Below are 15,781 nucleotides of genomic sequence, written 5' to 3' on the forward strand. Positions count from 1 at the left end.
GCAAGGTTCAATGGGTAGGTGTAAACCACTTGCACCGACCAGTGATCCATAACTGGTTCAACAAAGGCCATGGTTTGTGCTATCCTGCCTGTGGGAAGCGCAAATAAAAGATCCCTTGCTGCCAATCGGAAGAGTAGCCCATGCAGTGGCGACAGCGGGTTTCCTCTCAAAATCTGTTTGGTCCTTAACCATATGTCTGACGCCATATAACCGTAAATAAAATGTGTTGAGTGCGTCGTTAAATAAAACATTTCTTTCTTACTGTAAGGGGGATCACCGAGTGACGTCACGATTTAGGTCAGCGATGTTTGGAATACCGGCGTCGGAGTTGGCCGCAGCTCAGCAGAATGTCGGCCCCGGTGCTGTGGATCTTTGTTTTTTTAATCAGGGAACTCGAAAATGATCGATGTAAAAGTATTTGACATCAAACATAGGATTGTTGTGGTATTAGAGCGGGAATCTTTAACTACCGTTTGGTGCGCAGCGATTGCGAAAACAATACATAGCTTGGTCTATGACTGGAACGGCTAATAACCGTCCAAATGTCCGTCTAGCTCTTTTACAGTCAGAGTACTCGAGCTAATGCTGTCCTATCAAGGGGGAAATTAATATAAATATCCCATGATGCTGTTCGGTATAAACACTGTGTCCGACACCGGATATTGATATTGTCGTAGCGACGAATGTTGCTAGCACGAGTAGAGAAAATATTTCAGTGCATGTATGGTGAGCACGAGTCAACTGGTTGGTGGATTGATTGATTGATTGATACTACTCAGGAAATGGGTAAAGTTATGAAATAAAACGGTTCGTTTGATTAATGTTTCGTTTTAAATAAAATAACTGGCACCGTGCTTACAAAACGTTTAGAGTCCAGACTCGATCTCAAGTGACGTCACACGCATGCACTTTGTATGGCTTTGCCGTGACGTTACTGTTTCACTCTTATTAGTCTCGAGTCTGGACTCTAAGGGACGGTCCATAAATATCGATGTGCTTCACAATCTGAACAATGTTCGGAAGGGGGGGGGGGGGGGTAAAAGCCATGTTCGGATTGCTTTTCAGGTAAAACATCGGTCCATCGAAGGTCAATGTTTCTTACAATTCGAAACAAGGGGGAGGGGGTAAACGCCATGTACGCATTATATCAATATTTTTTATGTTTGGATTAGGGGAGGGGGTAGGGGGTCAAACCCAATCCTAACATTGTTAGGATTATGAAAACCATTGAAATTTATGGACCGTCCCTAAACTTTTATATAAGCACCAGACTCGAGACTAATAGAGTCTGAAACACTAATATCACGACAACGCCATACAAATTGTATGCGTGTGACGTCATTTGAGATTGAGTCTGCACTCTAAAGGTTTTATAAACACGGGTCCTGGCCTGGTTGCTGTCTAGTTCAGGTGCCCTCTAGTCCTCCCGTGTTTATATGTTGTTTCCTTGACAACACAGAAACAGGGGAGAGCTATAGAACACTCGAGCTAGTTGCTGTCTTAAGATAGCGGCTTTCGCCATTCTGATCTGAGCAGGATAAAGCATATATCTTAAGATAGTAGTCAGTTGGGTTTTTTGGTGGTGGTGGTGGTGGTTGTTGTTCTATGAATAAAATCTCACCAGCACAAATCAAGTCTGTGAGAGACCACGCCCTCGTTACCAGGCATGATGACGTCGTCGTGCCGTTAACCATAACGTAACCGACGTCGCAGCTGTAGTGGCAGACGGAATGGAGTGTCGGCCCGAAAGTGGTCTTGCTGGCGTTAGGAACATCAGGTGGTTCACCGCAGCGGATTTCTGAAATAGGGGTTCAAGATTAAAACAAAGGAAAGTAATGACAGAGACAGACAGACAGACAGACAGACAGAGACAGAGACAGACAGACAGACCGACAGATCACGGGCGGCACAGTATAAAACATAGTGGTGCGGCTCGTGGTTGCCAGACTCCTTTCAAATTACTCGTACGGACATTTTCACAGATATAACAAATAACACACAACACACACACACACACACACACACACACACACACATGCCGTACCTCTTTGAAAAGTGGTACGGCCGCCCCTGCAGACAGACAGATACAGAGACGTGTGTGTGTGTGTGTGTGTCTGTGTGTGCGTGTGTGCGTGTGTGCGTTTGTTTAAATTGTTGTTTTGAGGACACCTGGTGCAAGGAAGAGACCGAGAGAGACATACAGACAAACGGAAAGATCTACGAGTCGTTGGGAACTGGTTGGAAAACGTGTTCCTGCGACCATTTTATTATATGCGTAAAACGTTTGACAAACAGTTTGTTGTTTTATGGGCATTGTCATTCAGTTTTCTCAAACGAACTCTACTCCAGACAAAACAAGAGAAATGAATTTTGTTTAAAGGAAGGGACAATCAAGGCATTTGACCTGGTATGCATATTCAACGATATATAATGCACATTATTGCTTAATATCAACAAGTATAATCGTATAGTTAATTAATAAAACGGATAAATCTGACGGCTATTATATATAACGGGCGCAGCCATTTTGTATCATCCCAGTGAATACGCCCTCTGGCGAGCTGGTGGTTATGTAATACCTAACGTGTCACGTCAGGAATTAGTCTTCGAACTGAAGAAACAAAACATACTTGATTTTTGCGGATGAAATCGCAATATTCTGTAATAATAGTCATCCCAGTAAGCCAGCAACAATTATATATTGTTTAATACAAAATAAACCACCATTGTCAAAGTGTTGAAATAACTGTTTCATGGTTTGTACATAAATTAACCCACGTACTGAAATAATAATCGGAGTGTTTTCTTAGTTAATTGGTCTTTTCTTTCCGTGGCCTGTACCTGGGTTCCTGATTGGCAGGTGTATATTTAGACGGTCCCCAGACACTGTGTCTAGACACACTAAAAAGACGTGCCTCTTTTATGAAGATCACAGGGTATTGTGTGTTAACCGTACGGACACCCCTCTAATCGTAATCGATCAGCCGTTTTGCTTTATTACTGTAATTCTGTAAAACCCTTGATTAAGTAGACTTTCCCATCTAAAATCACAAAACTGACCAATTACGTAATCCCAAAGAAAAGAAAATTATCATTTGGGTATCGTGAGTGGTCGTTTTTGCTCGAACGTAGCATACCAATAGGCCTAATAATATGCATTTTTTTCTTTGGTTTTTAAAAAAAGAAAAATACTATAACTCCATTTCGTTCTATTGATGCAAATTGAAATATATTTTGTTAAATAATTTATTATACTATCAAGTCATTTATGTTGTTTTACAAGTCAGGTTGATGAAAGCGATGCGCCTTGTCGTAAATTAGAGCGTTTCTTTACACTGTGCATAGAGCAGATGGACGGAGCTGACGTCACTTCGTTCCAGGTTGCATAGTACCAAAGAAGAGAGTTCCGTGTCAGAGTTCGACGTGCATTTACGGAGTAAAAGCAGCTGTGGGTGTGATTGATAGTAATATGTGACATTGATTTTTGGGCAAATACTATTATCCACTGACAATAAATAAATACACTTTTATTTGTCATACAGTTGTTATGCAGTATATACCAGAGGTTGAAACTAATGCGGGGTACCCCCAAAAATGGAAGTGCAATTTTCAGCAAAAATGACGGTTGCTATTAAAAACATTAATTAAATCTCTTAAATAATACGTGACACACACACACACACACACACACACACACACACACACACACATTTTCTTGCAGGTAGATTAGATGTGAGGTGCCACACTGTCTATTGCTGTACTTCATGGGTGTGTTGAAACGCTGCTTATATCAGTTTTATTAGTAAACGTTAACATTATCGGCAATAGGAATTGATTTGGTCTATTAGAACCTCCAAGCTATACCAACAAAATGGCTGCCCCCAGTTAGCAGGAATAATCACTTTTTTTTATTAACTCTAAAATTACGCGTTTTTCATTTGTTAAAGTGTCAATATGTATTGGTGGTCCGGGTATGCTTCTTTCCAACACATAAATCTCTTGTTTGAGTTTACTATACCTTTAACAGAACAGAACAGAACAGAACAGAACTTTATTACGCCACCGTTCGATGGAATTTGAGGAAAACACATGTATATATATATATATATACAGTTGAATACCGTTGACTCGAATCCCGAATTCTTTTTATAGTTCGTTTCGCCTAAATAATTAATCCGAATGTTATAATAACCAACTGCGCAAGCGCAGCAATTGTTAGTCCTGTTTGGTGGTTTACCATAAAGCCAAATAAAAAAAAAGAGTTGGTGATCGTCCCCGCCCGTACCTGAAAAATGCGCCCGCCCCTGAAATTATTTAATTTTTTATTTTATTAAAAACTGTTAAAAATGCGTCGAGATAGCAGCAATTCAACTTTCGTAAGCACCGTAACGGGTTAAACCATCACCAGGTCCATCTGGCGGCCAGTGAAGGAACTACAACATCCAGGCGCATGCGCTGTTGACTGAAACTGCTGGTCTCCAGGGTTTTATAAAGTTTTTCACAGAAAAAAGAAAAAAACCTCCCCCGTCCCCCTACCCACCCTGATTTGTGTGATCAAAAGGACGATCACCAACTCTTTTATTTTTTATTTGGCCTAATTGATATTTGATGGATCACCAGTTCGAGGGAAATATAGCTATTAACATAGATGGAACCGACAATTTAGTTCGAGCGAAGGCTTATAGTCGACCCTGGACGTGTTCGACCCTTCAGCAGTTAATATAAGGGTTTACCGAACAAAAAACTCGGGACTTCATTTTTGGTTCGAGCGTTGCGGTGTCTTCGACCCTTCCGAGGTCGAGCCAACGAGATTCTACTGTGTGTATATATATATATATATATATATATATATATATATATATATATATATATATATATATATACACACACACACACACAGTTGTATACTGTTGGCTCGAATCCCTACGGTGCTCGAGAAAGTGTTCGACCCATCGGGTAGTTCGACCGAACCTTTCGGTCAACATCGGACATTTCCGTAACATCAGTTAGAAAGTTGAATTAGATACAAATTGTGTAATACATGTAAATGCACTGAAATCAAATAAATAAATGGCAAATTCTTAATCTGTATTTGCATGAATTTATTACTAAACAATTTGAATATTTCAACAATAAAAAACGCAGCACTGTCCACTTTCCAGAAATGTAGTCGTGTTCAAAGTAACGCTTTATGCTGAGGCCCGTTTGTGCATTAATGTTTGATTGGTATCACGGTTCATCTAACAGTTGCAGTAACACTAGCTGTACTTGAAAGATCATTACCGACAGTCGCTTAACAAACAACATGACAAGTGTGGTGACAAAAGGATTGCATGGCTAGTGTTGCGATTCCCCGATTCATCTACGCCTGCGTCGTTAAATAAAACATTTCTTTCTTTCTTTTTATAGTTCGTTCCGCCTAAATAATTAATCCGAATGTTATAATAACCAACTGCGCAAGCGCAGCAATTGTTAGTCCTGTTTGGTGGTTTACCATAAAGCCAAATAAAAAAAAAGAGTTGGTGATCGTCCCCGCCCGTACCTGAAAAATGCGCCCGCCCCTGAAATTATTTTATTTTTTATTTTGTTAAAAACTGTTAAAAATGCGTCGAGATAGCAGCAATTCAACTTTCGTAAGCACCGTAACGGGTTAAACAATCACCAGGTCCATCTGGCGGCCAGTGAAGGAACTACAACATCCAGGCGCATGCGCTGTTGACTGAAACTGCTGGTCTCCAGGGTTTTATAAAGTTTTTCACAGAAGAAAAAAACAACCTCCCCCGTCCCCCTACCCACCCTGATTTGTGTGATCAAAAGGACGATCACCAACTCTTTTATTTTTTATTTGGCCTAATTGATATTTGATGGATCACCAGTTCGAGGGAAATATAGCTATTAACATAGATGGAACCGACAATTTAGTTCGAGCGAAGGCTTATAGTCGACCCTGGACGTGTTCGACCCTTCAGCAGTTAATATAAGGGTTTACCGAACAAAAAACTCGGGACTTCATTTTTGGTTCGAGCGTTGCGGTGTCTTCGACCCTTCCGAGGTCGAGCCAACGAGATTCTACTGTGTGTATATATATATATATATATATATATATATATATATATATATATATATACACACACACACAGTTGTATACTGTTGGCTCGAATCCCTACGGTGCTCGAGAAAGTGTTCGACCCATCGGGTAGTTCGACCGAACCTTTCGGTCAACATCGGACATTTCCTTAACATCAGTTAGAAAGTTGAATTAGATACAAATTGTGTAATACATGTAAATGCACTGAAATCAAATAAATAAATGGCAAATTCTTAATCTGTATTTACATGAATTTATTACTAAACAATTTGAATATTTCAACAATAAAAAACGCAGCACTGTCCACTTTCCAGAAATGTAGTCGTGTTCAAAGTAACGCTTTATGCTGAGGCCCGTTTGTGCATTAATGTTTGATTGGTATCACGGTTCATCTAACAGTTGCAGTAACACTAGCTGTACTTGAAAGATCATTACCGTTAGTCGCTTAACAAACAACATGACAAGTGGGTGACAAAAGGATTGCATGGCTAGTGTTGCGATTCCCCGATTCATCTACGCCTGCGTCGTTAAATAAAACATTTCTTTCTTTCTTTTTATAGTTCGTTCCGCCTAAATAATTAATCCGAATGTTATAATAACCAACTGCGCAAGCGCAGCAATTGTTAGTCCTGTTTGGTGGTTTACCATAAAGCCAAATAAAAAAAAAGAGTTGGTGATCGTCCCCGCCCGTACCTGAAAAATGCGCCCGCCCCTGAAATTATTTTATTTTTTATTTTGTTAAAAACTGTTAAAAATGCGTCGAGATAGCAGCAATTCAACTTTCATAAGCACCGTAACGGGTTAAACCATCACCAGGTCCATCTGGCGGCCAGTGAAGGAACTACAACATCCAGGCGCATGCGCTGTTGACTGAAACTGCTGGTCTCCAGGGTTTTATAAAGTTTTTCACAGAAGAAAAAAACAACCTCCCCCGTCCCCCTACCCACCCTGATTTGTGTGATCAAAAGGACGATCACCAACTCTTTTATTTTTTATTTGGCCTAATTGATATTTGATGGATCACCAGTTCGAGGGAAATATAGCTATTAACATAGATGGAACCGACAATTTAGTTCGAGCGAAGGCTTATAGTCGACCCTGGACGTGTTCGACCCTTCAGCAGTTAATATAAGGGTTTACCGAACAAAAAACTCGGGACTTCATTTTTGGTTCGAGCGTTGCGGTGTCTTCGACCCTTCCGAGGTCGAGCCAACGAGATTCTACTGTGTGTATATATATATATATATATATATATATATATATATATATATATATATATACACACACACACACAGTTGTATACTGTTGGCTCGAATCCCTACGGTGCTCGAGAAAGTGTTCGACCCATCGGGTAGTTCGACCGAACCTTTCGGTCAACATCGGACATTTTCTTAACATCAGTTAGAAAGTTGAATTAGACACAAATTGTGTAATACATGTAAATGCACTGAAATCAAATAAATAAATGGCAAATTCTTAATCTGTATTTACATGAATTTATTACTAAACAATTTGAACATTTCAACAATAAAAAACGCAGCACTGTCCACTTTCCAGAAATGTAGTCGTGTTCAAAGTAACGCTTTATGCTGAGGCCCGTTTGTGCATTAATGTTTGATTGTTATCACGGTTCATCTAACAGTTGCAGTAACACTAGCTGTACTTGAAAGATCATTACCGATAGTCGCGTAACAAACAACATGACAAGTGTGGTGACAAAAGGATTGCATGGCTAGTGTTGCGATTCCCCGATTCATCTACGCCTGCGTCGTTAAATAAAACATTTCTTTCTTTCTTTCTATAGTTCGTTTCGCCTAAATAATTAATCCTAAGGTTATAATTCCGTGGTCAAGTAAACTAATAGGTCATTAATTTTTTTTAAACTCATTCATATGAGATAAGTTTGGTATCATTTGAAAGGTAATTATCTCTAGTGTCAAATATTACATTAATCCTTTTTCAGTAGATGTGTTTTAGTCACTGATAATGTAACTAATGCATCAACCATGAACATGGGCGTACGACCCGGGGGGGGGGGGGGGGGGGGGGGGGGGGGGTTTGCCCTCCCCCCCCCTCCCCAAATTCGGGCAAAACAGTGGGTAAAATTCGGGCAGTTTTTATCTGGGTAAAATTTCGGGCAAATCAACCCCTCCAGCCCCCCTAAATCAAAGAGTCCCCATACACCCATGACCATGAATGCAGCAATATTTTACGAAAAATTCTATTAACACATTTATCAGCATATTTTCTTTTACATAAGTGAGTAGAAATAGAAATCTTTATACAGAAATAATTCCAGACATGCCCTTTGTTAATCGACATAATATATAAAATACAAATTTATATTTCAAGCAGACTTTTATACATAATTATTTACATATGTTACTAGTGTGTACGTCCGACACCAAAATATAATTTTTTTTTAATCTCCACTGCTACTAACTGGTTGTAAAATGTTACTAACTGAGATGCAATGTTAATTTTATATGGTTCATTAAAAAATATGAAAACCATTACTGAATATGTTATAATTGCCATGCTACTGTGGTGCTGTTATTGTGTACGTCCGACACCATGTACGTCCGACACCATAAAACATGTTTATTTTTTTTCAAATTTTGAAGCAAAGTATTGATATTTATGCAATACCAGTGTGATATTAGGAGACATTTTTTATAATTAGAGCCAGTTATGACAATCAGTATTAATTTTTTTATACATAAGTTGATTAAGAGGAATTTATCAAAGTGTGCAAACGGTAACTTCCCGCCAAAAGTGTTGATTATGTTTTCAAAGGTAAAAATTATAGTTGTAACTATTGTTCATCTCCACAACAAAATAAAAAAAACCCCAGTAATTGCATTTACTGCCATAATTATACAAATTGAAAAATTTGTAGAGGATCACAACTAATATGATAAATGTGACGTCACATTTGAGGAAACCACTTTTACATTCAGTGGCAGCACTTTACTATTTTGAAATTTTCTAGTAAATTTTACAGAGATTATGTGTGGAATCAATAAATATAAAGTTACTTATCACAAATAAATGCAAAATTTTTAAAATATGTCTCTTGCACCTTGTTCAGGTTCCTAGTGACGGGGGGAGGGGGGAGGGGATCACAGCCACAGTTACCCCATCGTATATGCTTTTAGTTTTAATGAAACTTTTTTGTGGTTCTGTCATCTCATAGTGTCATACATGTAGCTAGTGGCAATTTTTCTTGTGTCACTTGTCATTTGTACATGTAAATTAGTCACAAGGTGGCCATCTTGCCCCCCCCCCCCCCCACTCCACCCCATGAAGTCATGGATGTTACCTTGATTTTTTAAATGGTGTTCATCTTTGCACTGAACTAGTAAAGTTTATGGCTAATATTTAAGGTTTCTTTCAAAACAAACAAAACTGCTTTAAAGAAAACGCATGGCCAAGAGGGGGGTTCATCCCCACCCCCTGAACCTCCCTTCTGTGATGCACCTGGTAATGGTTTTACACTTTCTTTAAAGAAAAATAATAAATCCTAGCTCAAACTGTGTTTTTGTTTTTAATATCATCTTGTTTATCAATTATAATGACCGTTTTTCAAAACTTGTAAAGTTGTATTTCACACGTGTGTGATTAAAACACAGTTTTTACATCTGATATACAAATAAACATCTACCCTATATCAATAGGACACAATATTTTTAATATGCCATCACATATCACAGAGAATTGGTCATAACCATGTGTGGGCGAAACATTGCAGTTTGTGTGCATACGTCCGACACCATGCATATTTTCCCCTGTACACCTAAAGCGGCAAAGGGTGGAATAAAGTTTATATATAACAATGGTGCCCTAGTTGGTTCTTACAATGTATAACAATAAAAAGTTGTGGAACTTTTCGTACATATATGTAATGCTTGGCTGAAGTGTCTGAAATGTACGTCCGACACCACGGAATTGCCCATTTGATATTTGATGGATCACCAGTTCGAGGGAAATATAGCTATTAACATAGATGCATGGGCGTACATAGGGTTCGACCGCCCCCCCCCCCCCCCCCCCGAAATCGCTTTTTTTATAATTCAATATATCTGACATTGATATCTGACATTATTATATTTACTTAACATAGAAATATATGCCCAATATCTCTGCAATCTATTTTGGAACCCCCCCTTTTCAAAATCCTATGTATTGGAACCCCCCTTTTCAAAATCCTATGTACGCCCATGAGATGGGACCGACAATTTAGTTCGAGCGAAGGCTTATAGTCGACCTTGGACGTGTTCGACCCTTCAGTAGTTAATATAAGGGTTTACCGAACAAAAATAACGGGACTTCGTTTTTGGTTCGAGCGTTGCGGTGTATTCGACCCTTCCGAGGTCGAGCCAACGAGATTCTACTGTACATACAATACTAGTATACAGGCATTAAAGGGACACTTTCATTGTAATTTCAATGTGCCAAGATATTTACAACGTGTTCAACGATCACTCTTAAAGGGACAGTCCTGAGTTTGCAGCCATTGCAAGATGTCTGCGATAACAGAGCCTTGTTGGCGACTACTATTTCATACTAAATACATTTTCTTGTTCAGAATACCATTGTCTGTATATCTAATGTGTTGCGGTCGTATACTAATGTTTGTAGCACTCAGTTTATACTTTTAATTCGTGATATATATTTTTTCGTACATATGAAATTATTGGGAGGTAAAATCCAGTTTGGGCCATTACAAGCATTAAGACACCAACAAACACTTGAAATGTTTTTAAAAAGTGACTGATATTTTAAATAAGAAAATGTATTTGATTTGTATGTTACCTCATCAAAAAGGCTCTATTGGTCAGAAACATTTTACAATGGTTGTAAACTCAGGACTGTCCCTTTAATATGACATGGTTTGACAAACAATTCATAAACTGTGAACAATGGAAGTCTTAGGAGGAAGAAAAACAACACCTCAACACCGTTTACAGTACGACAAGTTTGGTGTAGACATTCCTTTCCTTTCACATACTGATACCTTCACTGAAGCATCTGCGTTTGGATCCCAACTGGTTACAAACTTCTGTGTCTCCACATGGTATGCTGTTGCAAACACCGCTACTCTGGAAAAGAAACCAGCAAATAATTATTTCTACGATGAAAAAGTGCAAAAAATTTGAAGAAAAAAAAATCAGTGCGATTTTTGGATAGGATGCTATAGGAGAAATCGAAAAAAAACGAAAGAAAGAAAAAAAGAAAAACGAAAGAAAGAAACAAGAAAAGAAAAGTTTAAAAAGGAACAATAAAAGGAAAAATAAATAAATGTTTTATTTAACGACGCACTCAACACATTTTATTTACGGTTATATAGCGTCAGATATATGGTTAAGGACCACACAGATTTTGAGAGGAAACCCGCTGTCGCCACTTGATGGACTACTCTTTCTGATTAGCAGCAAGGGATCTTTTATTTGCGCTTCCCACAGGCAGGGTAGCACAAATCATGGCCTTTGTTGAACCAGTTATTGATCACTGGTCGGTGAAAGTGGTTTACACTTACCCATTGAGCCTTGCGGAGCACTCACTCAGGGTTTGGAGTCGGTATCTGGATTAATAATCCCATGCCTCGACTGGGATCCGAACCCAGTACCTACCAGCTTGTTGACCGATGGCCTAACCACGACGCCACTGAGGCCGGTAAACAATAAAAGGAGTCGTGGATAGGTTAATACACTTCTAATTGTACTAAACGTGTTAATCTACAATGTGTTTTAATCAGCAGAAGATAATGTATTGATGCAAACTACACACTTGCAGTTCCAGTAAACCTGTCGGTTAAAGCACCATAGCCCTTGGTTCTCTTAGCAACCACAAAGGTTAGCACAGGCTACCAGGTTTCTTAACGCGGTAGTCCGACAGGCTAGTAGTTGTTTCCTCGTGCTCTACATGTTAACCTTTCAGATTTTGTTTTTATCTCTTCTCTTTTTAAATGAATTTTTAGGGAAGGAAGGAAGGAAATGGTTTATTTAACGACGCACTCAACACATTTTATTGACGGTTATATGGCGTCGGGAAATTTTAGGGCTACTAGCTTTTGATGAAGGTTACCACATGTTACTAGTTGTAGACATTTGGGATAAAACTGAGGGGAAGATGCTATAACCAACGACCGACATCATCAAACAGCTTATTACGTTCGATGCAAGTGTTGCAAAATCTACTAAAAATTATAATACAATATATGAATCTTGTTCTTCTTCTTTCTTTCTTTTTTTTTCTTTTTTTTTTATTATTTTTTTTTTTTTTGACAATGGTTAACAACTACAGTCAAACCTCTCAAGATCGAAAACCGGTGTAAACCGGATTTTCCTCAAAACCGGACGTTTTACAGAGTCCCTTTTTAAAAGCCAGTACACAAGGGTGTCTGGTTTAGAGGGGTTTTACTATACATCTTTATCCACATCTTACCTCAGGCATAAATCGTTTCTCCGCAAACACACTTCCAGGAACACTGTCCAGCAACAGTTCCAACGATGTCTCGGTATCTCTGAAGTTTGACGTACATTCTCCCGTCCTCGCGTTGTAGTTGACAGACTTACACAGAGACCGACGGCCACACAGACTCTTGCACTGGAGGAAATTCTTCACAGTCTCGGTGATGAACTCTGACCCCTCCAGACGATGTGATCGTTGTTGGACGTCACTGAGTGAAAACCCGGACACCACAGTGAGAATCACAGAAATACAGAACACTGTTTGGAATGAACCCATTGTAGGACGAAGGCGCGACGACCCAGTTCTATCTCAAAGGCGAATCTTCTGGGGGTTTTAGTCCTGAAAGACAGTTCTTGCTGATTTGTCTCTATCCAGGACAAATGATCCGTGTTAGTCATACAGATTTCCTAAAGTCAACAACACTGTTTGGAATAATCACATTGTAGGACAATGGCGCGCTGACTGAGTTCTATCTCAAAGGTGGGTCTCTTTTATTTCAGTTCTGAACGATAGTTCTTGCTGATTTGTCGCTGTACAGAACAAATGATGCGTGTTAGTCATACAGATTTCCAAAAATAAACACTGTTTGGAATAATCACATTGTACGACAATGGCGCGCCGACTGAGTTTAGTCTCAAAGATGGGTCTTCTGGGATTTTCAATCCTGAACGACAGTTCTTGCTTGATTTGGCTCACTATCTAAAACAAACGATGCCTGCTAGTGATGCAGCTCTCCTATAATACACCACACTGTTTGGACTAAACTCACTGTAGAACGAAGGCGCGACGAGGGAGTTGAATCTCAAAGGTGGATCTTGTTTTATTCACAATCCTAAACGACCGTTCCAGCTTATTTAACTCTCTGTCCAAGACAAACGTTACAGGCTAGTGAGACAGTGCTCCTTCAATCAACAACACTGTTTGGAATAATCCCATAGTAGGACCAATGGCGCGCCGATCTTCTTTATTTCAGTCCTCAAAGACAGTTCTTGCTGATTTTTTTTCTCTCTGTTCAAAACAAACAATGTTATGTTAGGCTCAGACTACCAACTGTTACGACGAAGTTGACCAACTCGACGACTGAGTTGTAATTTCCCCAGCTTACGACGGGTGCGCTCAGATTAACAACTAATGGGTTATATACGACGAGAATGGAGTTTTTAAGAGCGCCAAGACTAGCAACTGGACAGTCGTAGACGTCGTGACAGCAGAAAGTTGGCCAACTCTGTGATGGCAGTTGGTAGTCTGAGTCTAACATTAGTGAAACAGCTCTCCTAAATCAACAACACTGTCTGGAATTATATCAATGATGTCAATGTTACGAGTTTATTGCCGTTGTAAGATGCTTGCGATTTAAAACTTATTCAACGACTGAAATTATATATTAGATAGTATCTGGTTTATCCATGATTATATATCCAGTGTGTTTCTGGCCTGGTGCTTATAAAACGTTTAGAGTCTAGACTCGAGACGCTAATAGAGTCTGAGACACTAATGTCATGACAACGCCATACAAATTGTATGCGTGTGACGTCATTAGAGATCGCGTATGGCCCCGTGCTTATAAACCTTAAAGTCTAGACTTTAATAAAGTCCAGACTTTAACGTCATGGCAACGCCATTCAAATAGCATTACGTTAAAGTCTGGACTTTATTAAAGTCTAGATTTTAAGTTTTGTAAGCACGGACCCTGGTCGTCCTAATAAACCAGGGCCCATATTTTCGAAGCAATCGTAGCCTACGAAATCGTAAAATCATCGTAAGCTATGACGTCACTATGGCGTGTGCTGTAGTGACGTCACGCCCTACGATGGTTTTACGATTTCGTAGCGCTAAGATAGCTTCGAAAATATGGGCCCAGGGTTCGAGAAATCCGCTAGCCCTCGGTCCCGGCTAGTGGACAGTTCGTCTGGGCTAGTGGAAATAACAAACTGTATTATTATATTACACTGGGCGTCTGTGAGGGCTAGTGACTTTCTCAAACATTTATCGAACTCTAGAATAATGTATATAACACGATTTGGATTTGTTCTCCCAGTAATTTTGTACGTATGAAAAAACAAATATGTATTAGAAAATTAATTGATTATTGACATATTACAAACACTAGGACAAGTAATATACAAGTAATATAAGACAACTGATATTGTTATGCAGAACCGAAAAATTGCTTTAATGTGCTATTTTAGTCGGTAACACCTTAACAAAGGCAACACACTCAGGAGATCACAAGCGTACGAGACGGGGGCATGGGAGGGGGCAACTGCTCCCCTAGTGCTGGAGAAAAATCTCAAATTCGGGCAAAAATTATACAGATATTCCGTCAAACTGTGCTAACTTGAGACCTTTTTACCATGTATTTCCATCATTCTACCCTCAGTTGTAATCCATGTAAAAAAAAATGCGTAATGACTCGTTTGCAACCATATATAGCTGTTTGCCAGTATTGCTAATAAGAATAAATAAGGGCTCGAACTTAACAATGTGTCTCCCACGGCAAGAATTGCCATGGGTGAAACAGCCAACCGATAGCAATTTTGGGCCTGCCTATTGCAAAATATTTGTTAAAGTGACATTTGAAGAAAATAAAAATGAATAAAGGTTATTTTGCTGTATGTAAATATATTTCAAATGTGAAAATGTTAAATATTGGCAGATTATGTACACCAGGTGTGTATATTTTGCTACTGTTGAGGAGTTTACCGACGACACAAAAGTGCCATCGGTAATACTCTCTACCTACGGCAATGTATATCTCAACGATGGCAATTGCCGTCGTTAAGTTCGAGCCCTGAATAAATGTTGTTAAGCAGATTCGGTCATTTTCGTTTAATTCGGCCAAAGCCAGCCTGCCCCTCTACAAACATAGGAGCCTGTACTCCTATGCAGGAGAGTCGCGTTAAAACGCCAGCCTGACTGTGTTCAAGCTGAACGGAAGTTAAAGAGGTTGTTTTGTTTAACGAAAACCCCAGAGGACATTGATTTATTAATCATCGGCTTTTGGATGTCAAACATTTGATAATTTAGACATATATTCTAAGAGAGGAAACCTGTGACATTTTTCCATTAATAGCAAGCGATCTGTTATATGCATTATCCCATAGACAGGGGCGCGACGTAGCCCAGTGGCACAGCGCTCGCTCGCTCGATGCGCGGTCGGTTTGGGATCGATCCCCGTCGGTGGGCCCATTGGGCTATTTCTCGCTCCAGCCAGTGCAC

The 15,781-nt window shown here is 39.4% G+C and overlaps 1 protein-coding gene across 1 annotated transcript; it reads right to left on the reverse strand.

The window, feature by feature from the left end:
• Nucleotides 1-1,349: 1,349 nt before the first annotated feature.
• Nucleotides 1,350-13,195, reverse strand: LOC121373651. Its single transcript, XM_041500362.1, has 3 exons — nt 12,536-13,195; nt 11,106-11,190; nt 1,350-1,798 (listed from the first exon to the last, which is right to left on the reverse strand). The coding sequence occupies exons 1-3, from the start codon at nt 12,836-12,838 to the stop codon at nt 1,473-1,475; spliced, it is 714 nt and encodes a 237-aa protein (XP_041356296.1). The 5' UTR covers nt 12,839-13,195; the 3' UTR covers nt 1,350-1,472.
• Between the last annotated feature and the right edge of the window lie 2,586 nt (nt 13,196-15,781).

Source organism: Gigantopelta aegis, chromosome 5, assembly GCF_016097555.1.
Source record: "Gigantopelta aegis isolate Gae_Host chromosome 5, Gae_host_genome, whole genome shotgun sequence".
In the NCBI taxonomy this organism is placed as follows: Eukaryota; Metazoa; Mollusca; class Gastropoda; order Neomphalida; family Peltospiridae; genus Gigantopelta; species Gigantopelta aegis.